Here is a 9,906-nt window from a genome sequence, read left to right as displayed (position 1 = left end):
TCTCCTACATCCCTTCCAAGTGGATGACAGTGGTAGCTGGGCACCATCTAATTCTTTTGGTCTCATAGTTGTATAGGTTGCAGAGCTTTCATTCTTTTAACTCTAGAGTTTTACTTTTAACTCTAATTAACTCTCATATCTTATAAATTTGCAGAGTGCACATGCTCAAAAAACCACATGCCATTGCAGCTGAAAGGGGGAAACCTGAATCCCAACCTTGGATACCATGGGACAGTTCCAATACCAACTTAAAGACTCCAGGTGACACAACAACTAGTATACTTACCTGCAATACGTAGAAAGCAACACTTAAAACCCATTTTATTTTGGCTAACTGAGCTGTCCGTGCTTTCACTGCAAGGAAAAACAGGATGAAATAATTTCATCAATCAGGGAAAATGAAAAAATATCCAAATACACAGAAATGTTATTTCCTCTTATAAAAATATTTTTATTACAAATATAACACTTGCTCAATATAGTTAGAAATATAGAAATTTTAAAAAGTCACCTACAATCCCACTGCACCATTATTTAATAAAATAGAATCACACTCAGATTATGAGATCTCAGTATCTTTTGTATCTATGTTGGAAACTTTTAAATTATTCACCTAAATCAGAGATAGCTTTTAGAATGCACTTGACACTTACCAATGTGCTAATCTTTTCTTTTCCTGGTCCAAACAGTGTACTATCATCCCATCAGTGGGCAGGTACCCCTGTGTCACCAAACCCACCATCAGGGTCTCCTACCACATAGCTGCTCTGCTACAAGGGTCTTCTTCTTCATTAGATACAACGGAAAATATAAAGATGAACAAGGTCTGATGTCTACCCTGAAATCTACACTTAGGTAAGCAAATGGTTCATACAAGAATACTGTTGGGCCTCTTCCAGAGTAGAACAAAAAAAAACCAGAATCCACTAGGAGATTTTTGAGGGACTTCTCTCAGAAAAGTCTTAAATTTGAAAAAAGTTGGCTTTGAAGAAAATCTAAGAGGATCCTAGATGTTTCTGTGTTTAGAAAACAAAGACTCACCAGCAAATATGCATAAAGTAATGATCATTACTTGCTTTCTTTCTTTAAAAAAACAAACCCACTGCCATCGCGTCAATCCCAACTCATAGCAACCCTATATAGGCTTTCTTTCTAGGCAAGGTAAATGTCTCTATCAACATTTGGAACATCCAAAGCACAAAGCATCTATTCTAAGATTTTTCGTGTAATCTTAAGAAATTTCAATACTAAAGTTGCCACTAATACCGTGAGTTTTGAGCTTATCGGTCATTTTGTTGATCTTTCTTTCCAGTCTGGCGTATCTGGCAAACTCGTCCATCATGTTGACGGTGGAGAGCTCTTGCTTCATATCCTGGATCTCTGCTCTCATCTGTGACTCCTGCTCTGCATCCTTCTGCAGCAACCTGGACATCTGGCAGAGTGGACAGCTGCAGTGAGCCCCTTTCCATGGGAAGTTCACATCCCTCCCACCAGCAAGTGAGGCAGAGCTAGAACTGTGTACACATACGGTGAGGGCACCTGTGATGGAGTGCTGGCCCACAGCAGGATGTCACAGCCCAAAAAGGGTAAAGAGGGAATGCAAAGACCCAGCACAGGGACTCAGAGCCCTACACAGAAAGGGCATACCTAGCAAGGGAGCTGGAGCCAAGCAGAGTAAAATAGGGGTCTCCAGACAGGGCAAGCTGGTACAGGAGTCAGAGTCTGAGCAGGGCAAATAAGATGTACCTGAAAGGAGGAACTCTAATACAGGTCTCAGACCCTATGGGGAGGTGGGCTGTTGGGCAAGGTGAGTGAGTATCCACACTGGGGCAGCAGTAGAGGTGGAGATGACACTAGTTATATACAGAGACTTGGTCAAATAAATTAAACATATTAAGGGTAATAAGAGCCAATTTTCTGTCAGGGAAGAAATTTACAACTATGGATTGAGAAAGAACTAGAATGAGCCCCATGGGTTGCATTATAATTGGAGATATGGATGTGAACTATTGGCTTTCAAAAGACAGAAATACAGATAGATGGCTGGTAGGTGAATAGGGACATAAATATGCACAAACAGGTGCCACCTATCACATGGCCCCAGCCAAGGAAGGCGGACCTGCGTGTGCTGTGTGGTCCCCAGACAGCACCTCTCGATTGTTAACAGCCAGTAAATCTTCCAGCCTCGCTGCCTGCCGCCAGGAGACGTGACAGCGACCGCCAGATGGCGCTCAACCATAGGGACGGTTGGGCCGGGCTCAACCCTCAAGCCAGTAAGAGCATACCGGCAACCAGGCAATCACAACCACGTTTCTAATCCCCACATTTCACATTTGGGGAATTATTAAGCGGCAGCGGAGCAGGCATGGGGTGAAGGACTAAGGAAAAAGCTCGAGAAGCTTCTCCAGGGACCTGCCCCAGTGAACAGTGATCATCACCAAATCCATACTACTGGATGGCAAATAGGAGAGTACAGCATTTCCTCGGTGACATGCCCTTGGCAAACACTAGACAGCCATTCCGCAAAATCACTGGCCTGTGACATTCAGAAACAAGGTCATAAATCAACAAAGATCAAGGAATTCTTCCAGACTGGAGAGAATTAAAGGGATATGACACTAAAGAAAATGTGTGATTCTGAACTGTACCCTTCTGCACTTATAAAATACATTATTGGGACACTAAGAAAGCCTGGTAGCATAGTGGCTAAGTCACTTGACTGCTAACCAGAAGGCTGGCGGTTCAAACCCACCAGCCACTCCTCGGAAGGAAGGTTGGGCAATCCTACTTCCATAGCGATACTGCCTCGGAAACCCAAGGAGGGGTCGCTATGAGTCGGGTGCCGACTCGATGGCAAACAACAACAACAACAACAAGAAGAAAGCCTGACCAGGATCTGAGTGTGGGTAAGGCATTTGGCTGCTAACCAGAAGGTAGGTGGTTCAAACCCACAGAGCTGCTCTGCGGGAGGAGGATGAGGCAATCTATTTCTATAATGATGATTTACAACCTTCGGGGTCGCTATGAGTGGGAATACACTCAATGGCAGTGGGTTTGGTTTTTTTGGTTTAATGTACCTGATGGCTGCAATATGGGGTTATTATAGGAAATACAGGAGCTCTGGTGGCATAGTGCCTAAAGCATTTGACTGCTAACCAGAAGGTGGGTGGTTCAAACCTGCCAGCCACTCCTGGAAGGAAGGTTGGGCCATCTACTTCCGTAGTGATACTGCCTTGGAAACCAAAGGAGGGGTCTATGAGTCGGATCCCACTCCAGGGCAGTGAGTTAGTTATAAAAATAAACACTAACTTAGTCTGAAGGAGCTAGGTTGAGAGCTTACTCTGAAATGGATGGGGCCACGGGGGGCGGGGGGGGGCAGTTCTTTGTACTGCACATGTTAACTTTCTGTAAGATTTTGTTTCAAAAATTTTAAATTGATCAATAAAAAGATGAAAGGGAATAATGCATATAGTGGACAACTGGAACACAGCAAGAGCACAATACATGCCCTTGTCCCTCCAGTTCACAGCAACAAGAGTAAAATACTGTGTCCTTTCTCAGCTTGCCGTGAGGGTGACCTAACTGCACGGTGAACAGCCGGGCAACTCAACCGGGGCCACGCCCCTCCCTGCTGCCAGGGGCCGTGCATGCGCAGGCTTCTGGGGCAGACCCCGCAGCGATGATGACGGTGTCTGCGCTGTGAGGTTCCACAGCTCTTCACCAGGGAGTCAGGCCAACCTAGGACACCTGCGCAGGGTGTATGCCACAGCTGAGCACTCTGAAGCCCCACATTGGGAGAGGACTTCCAATGCAACTCTTTTGGGGCTCCCTTGCCCAGGCCTAATCACTCCCCAACATTCTCACTAAAGGAGATAAATACCAACCTGATTCACTCTGGCAAAGAAAACAGGAAAATCAAAATTCTCCTTAAAAAAAAAATCACAGAATCACTCTTCTAAAGAGGTCTGTAGATGCTGCTTAAACTTTACTAATCAAGAAATAAGAGATGCAGAATGGGGAGGGGGCCTTTGAGGTGAAGGAAAATATTCTGTATCTTGATTTTTTGTGGTTATCCTACAAACTTATCAAAACATGGACCTATGAAGTATAAATTTCACTCTGCAAATTACACTCAATACATCTGACTTTTAAAACAAGATTTAAAAACAATAGAGGTGCAAACATTTACGTAGCAGTATATAACAAGGAGCTCTGGTAGCATAGTGCCTAAGGCACTTGACTGCTAACCAGAAGGCTGGTTGTTAAAACCCACCAGCCACTTCTCAGAAGGAAGATGGGGCAATCTACTTCCATAGTGATACTGCCTCGGAAACCCAAGGAGGGGTCGCTATGAGTCGGGTCCAACTCAATGGCACATAACAACAACAATATAGGTTACAAAAAGCTATTAAAAACTTAAAAAGTAAAAAATGATTTCTCTTGTGGAAAGGTGAGTGAGAGCAGAGAGTTTGGGAATATATTAGGCAATGCTGGGAGTGATTGTAACTCAAGTAGCCCCCTCTGGTGTAAACACCTAGAAGACTCCATAGTGAGAGACAAAGGCCCCTGTGAAGCTCCGGATTCAGAGAAGAACCACTAGGCCTCAGCTCTGAACTAAGCCATCCAGTTGGGACAACCCCAGTCAAAGTCTGTCTGACTCCCCCTTCTCTTACACAGATGGGAGGCAACCACAATCTGAACCCAAGCCCAAAAAGGCAACTTGTACCTTGCCCATTGTAAAAGGGGATCGTGAGGGACAGGGTTAGCGCCTGCATAGTGTGTTAGGTGCACGTGGTCCCCTGGTCCCAGGCCTCTAACAAGGGGAGTCCTGGTGCATCTGCATAATGTGCCTCCTCTGCACTGGTGCAAAACGTGCACTCAGTAGGAGTATCTGCTTGCCCTCCTCCTTTTCCCAATCTTGAAGGAAGCCTTGGATCTTCTATTAAATGAACCAGGCTCTCTCATCCATGCGTCCTGTGATCAGCTTGAAGAGACAAACAGAAGGACCCTCGGTGAAATTCCAACCAAGTCAGTACCAAGGACTGGGCATCCTTAACCAGGCATCCTATGTGCACCTCACTATTCTGCTCAGATTCCCTTCCCAGGGCATTTGCTTGGGCAGGAGGGTTTCTCATACATCAGAGACTTCCTGAAGAGCTTCAGGGTCAAGTAACTGACAGGTATGCTCTAGCACTTTCAGCGTGACCAAAGTAGCTTTGGAAATAATGTAGAGAATTCAGGTCCACCTGAACCTCTGAAGGTGATGTTACTGGAAATAAGATCTTTGCAGATGTACTTAGTTAAATTAGGATGAGTCATACTGGATTAGGATGGATCCTTAATCCAATAAATCTCTAGGTAGTGCAATCTGTTAAAGCACTCAACTGCTAACCAAAAGGCTGGAAGTTTGCATCTACTCACAGGCCCCTCAGAAAAAAAGCCCAGCAATCTACTTCCAAAAAAGCACTCATTGAAAATCCCACAGAGCATAGTTTACTCTGGTACATGGAGTCATCAGGAGTCGTTATTAACAGCAACTGCTTTAATCCAATATGACTGGTATCCTTATAAGAAAAGAAAGCAGAGACCCAGAGACAGACAGACACAGAGGGTAAATGGCCATGTGAAGACAGAGATGAGACTGATGCATCTTCCAAGGGTTGGCGGGCACCACCAGAAGCTGAAAGAAGCAAGCACGGATTCTCCTGTTTAGCCTTCAGAGGGAGCAAGATACCAGGATTTCGAACTGCTTGCCTCTAGAACTGTGAGAGAACATATTTCTGTTGAGTAAGCCCCCTAGTTTGTGGTACTGTTAAAGCAGCCCTGAGAAACTAATGCAATTATAATCTAAAGCCTGGCCCCATACCTGAGGGCTCTGTAATCTTAATCAAACTTTCTGGAATTTCTCTTTCATGAGTATTCATTACCACCTTGCTCAAATCACAGCCTATAAGAAGGAAGCCACTAACAGTTGTGAAGGAGCTACATTAACCGTACACCCTTACAACTGCTCTTCACTGACCCTCACCACAAACCCAGTAAGCAGGTGGAGGAGCTCTCTCTTACTTACTACTGTTTTAGACACCAGTTATGGTGGATGTACAGTACCAGGATCTTTACGTGTTATCCTTTCTAACTTGCCCAACAACCTTGATAAAAATGGTGTTACCCACAAGGGGAAACTTGTTGAGAAAGCTGATTGGCTTGAGATAAGATTAGTTACATAGCATGCAGAAGGAACATGAGATTTAAACACAGGTTTAAGGACAACCCCAGAGCTCTTTCACCTACAAGATGAATAACCAGTTGCCATGGAGTCAATTCTGACTCATGAGGACCCCATCCATGTGTGCTGGAGCAGAACTGTGCTCCATAGGGTTTTCAATAGCTGGGATCCTTCCAAAGCAGTTACCAAGCATTTCTTCTGAGGCACCTCTGGGTAGACTATAACTGCTAACCTTTCATTTAGTAACTTCACCATAGGTGCCACCCAGGCACAACACCCACCCTCACAGGGTGTATCTGTTGTTGTTATGTGATGTTGTCTGTATGTGTTATGTTATGTCTTGTTATGTGTGAGTGTTATGTGAGTCGGACCTGCCTCATAGCGACTCCTTAGGTATCTGAGGCGGTATCACTACGGAAGTAGACTGCCCAACCATCCTTCTGAGTAGTGGCTGGTGGGTTTGAACCCAGTCAAGTGCCCTAGGCACTACACTACCAGAGCTCCTTAGGGTGTGTCTAGACCTCAGCAATAATCCCTTGTGACAGTCCACTGGCTGCAGAGCACAGGTTTGGTGCAGGCTTGGGGAAGGCACCTGAGATGATGGTTTTATTTATAACTGCCACCATACCCCAAACACACACTCCTCATTTCTCTATCCACCACTGAGAAAGACCAACACAAGTTCTTTGAGTAAATGACAGGTCAATGTGGCTTCACCCTGAAGTGAATGGGGGTGGGGGTACTTAGGAAGAATGGAAGTGATACTGCAAGAAACACTGAGGGACCAACTATTCAAGGGCCTTTTATGCAATGTTAAGTAGTACTTAGGAGACAGCATCACCACACATCTTATTAAACACTAGAAGACACCACCAAAGATTCTGAAGGGAGAGGGGGCTTAAGAGAGAATTCCTATTCCTCAGGACAGTGGTAATAAAGCCTTAGAATAGAGCTTTGCACTTAATAGGTACGCAATGAATACTGATAGAATAAAACATAAAGCAGCAGAGGCCCAGTCCTGTGCTAAATACATTCCTGCATCCCTGCAGTGAATTGCTTGATGTGGCCCTTCTAGCCATTGTCCTCCATTAATGTTCTGTAAATCCCATTATCCATGCCTGTTTGGGGTGCTGTGGCAAAGGTCAGGTATCAACTTGGCTGGGCAGCTGGTAGTAGTCATTCCCTATAATGACTGGTAATCAACTCTGTGATGGGATTTAGGTTAATTCTGTTGGGGCAACACAGGTGGAATGTATCTTGAGTCCTGCCTTGCTGGAGGGTGTAATTAAAATCACCACCCTTAGCTTCCCTGAGGGTATACCTACAAATCTCCTGGGAAGATTCGCTCTCCTCTTGTTCCAGCTTTGTGTCTTGTATCATCCTCATCTCACCCCTGGATTTGGGACAGCAGCCGTCATCTGATCTGCTGATCGAGGTTCATCAGATCCCGAGAGTTGGGAGGATCCGCCAGACCTACTCACAGACCCGGGACTCGCCAGCCTGCCAGCCTCCACCACTACCACATGAGACGAACCCTTGGGTGTCTGTGAGTTCTGTGAGACATTACAGTGAAATACAGAACCCTAAGACCGGGGAAATTATTGGGAGGAGGAGGAGGAGTTAATGTTTGAAATGATGGAGTGGCATGGTAGTTTGGACATTTGGGACATCTTTGACCTCCGCCTCATGGGGACCGGCCTAGTGCTGATCTTTCTAAGAGAAATTGTCCAAGCAATCCCCCACTGCACATATTTATATTCTCAGAAATGCAGGAAGAAATTAACTTCCAAAGATAATGCTAGAACTCATGCCCAAATCTGTTAAGTCTTAGTTTCAGTCAGTCCTTACTCCTACCGGGGATGCAGATGACATCCTTCCCCCAGAACAACTCCCGATATCCTACGCCCACGCTGTCCAATTTGCCACCAAATCCCTATTCGTTTTCTAGTAGGCAGAAGAGCAGATATTGGAGAAGCACAAAGCAAAGATCACATGTCCATCCCAACACTCCAGCTGGATAGCTTAAGGCAACTATCCAAACTCTGAGCCACACTGTTCCTCTGGGAAGATAAGGAAAATTTCCTCTCACAGTGCAGACAAGATAATGATCTCGCTGCCTGGCAGAATGCCCCACACGATGCCTGTCACGCCCGCCCTTCCTGGAAACAAGAGGCATCTCATTACACGAGCATTCTCTCTCTACATCTGTCTCCCCACGTCACCTGCCAATGCATGTGAGGAAGGCCTAAGGGTCTCGAAGAAACCAAGGATGCGGTGCTTTGCCAGGCACCGGTCCTTAAACGGCCGAGGGCTGCTCCAGCAGGAGGGATTAATGAAAATGAGCACGTCTGGTCACAGGGCAACTCCCAGTCTGAGGCTCGCCGCCGCCAACTGTGGTCGGGAGATGGCAGCCATGTGGAAATGTGGCCCAGTGTTGCCAGCTATTTCTCTCCCTACGTTTCCCAAGAAATTCCAGAAAAACAGATTTGAAGATAAAGGTTCAGTTTTTAGATATTAGCAACGAGTTTTTAAAATTCTGGAACAATGCACAACCAAGCGTCTTCTATGGGCTGAATGCGACCTTCGGGCGACCAGTTTGAGACCCCCCGTGTTACCACAACCTCTCCGGTGACTACTCCGCATCGGCCCCTGGAAGACCAGGCAACCACTTACGAAGGAGGAAAAAGACGGGAGGAGGATCCTCAGGACATTACACCCAAACACGAAGCTCAGCACCAACAGCCACGCCCAGCGGTCGGCCTCGGCGGCGCTCATCCCGGACGCTCGCGACGGCGCAGGCAACGCTACGGCAGCTCCAAGAGGACCATGTTGCCCGCTGCGCCCAGGCCTGCGCAGTGAGCCCCAGTGGCCGCGCAGCAAGGCGCCGTCGCGCCTGCGCACTGTGGCGCTCTCACGGGTTGGTGGGTACGTTTTCTGTGCCCGGTGGAGCATTTAATAAATTCCAGCATTCCTTTTGGCTGTTCAGGTTTCCGTAGCTCTCGTCCCAAATTGGACCGGTTACTCAAAGGCTTGTGATTGTGCTACCATTGCCAGTGTGGCTTGACTGTATCTGCAAAGCACTTGTGTTATTATTTGATATTTTCTTTAAATTGCCTTTTATACCTAAATAAATTTATCTTAAGCCTTTCCATAACCGGAAAACTACCGTTATTTGCCAATAGCAGTAGAAGGCCCTAAGAAGAAACATTCTGTAAGCAACGCGAATGTCTTAAATTTGCATTTCAAAATTAAACAATGACTTACAAAGCCACATACTTATGTTTAAATCACTCTTATAAGCCTGGACAACACTCCAAAACTCGGCGTTTTACTAAATGTAAATCTGGAAACCAACATCATTAATCTCTCAAGAATGCCCTCTCTTGTTTACCTAAGGACTTTGCTCACTTTAAGGGCAGATGTTTAACATAGTTTCTTTTTCCCAGCACCTGTATTTCTAGGGTTTTGTTGCTATGTGACTTGTTCTGCTCTATTGTATAACCGTCAATAACATTCTTTATCACAATGGCATATAGACAAAAAAAAAAAATGTGCTTTGAAATTAAGTTTATACTAAAAATAGACATTTTGCTTTGATTTCAAGAGAGCTTTTTCTTAACCGCGAATGAAGGAATTCCTTACCCAAAATAAAAAAGCGAGCACTTTTTTTTTCCCCCTCT

At 45.5% G+C, this 9,906-nt stretch overlaps 1 protein-coding gene across 1 annotated transcript in view; it reads right to left on the bottom strand.

Annotated features, from left to right (window-relative positions):
- GET1 (guided entry of tail-anchored proteins factor 1) overlaps window positions 1-9,001 on the bottom strand; it is a 36,354-nt gene extending 27,353 nt beyond the window's left edge. The window contains exons 1-3 of the mRNA XM_007945554.1: window positions 8,900-9,001; window positions 1,267-1,432; window positions 287-354 (exon numbers count right to left, since the gene is read on the bottom strand). Of these exons, the coding sequence (XP_007943745.1) occupies window positions 287-354; window positions 1,267-1,432; window positions 8,900-9,001 (336 nt within the window). The remainder of the gene's footprint in view (window positions 1-286; window positions 355-1,266; window positions 1,433-8,899) is intronic.
- Between the last annotated feature and the right edge of the window lie 905 nt (window positions 9,002-9,906).

The sequence above is a fragment of the Orycteropus afer genome, unplaced genomic scaffold, assembly GCF_000298275.1.
Source record: "Orycteropus afer afer isolate SDZICR_OR568_19922 unplaced genomic scaffold, OryAfe1.0 scaffold00137, whole genome shotgun sequence".
Lineage (NCBI taxonomy): Eukaryota > Metazoa > Chordata > Mammalia > Tubulidentata > Orycteropodidae > Orycteropus > Orycteropus afer.
The sequence above is the reverse complement of the archived record's forward strand: the minus strand, read 5'-3'. Positions and strand labels throughout refer to the sequence as shown.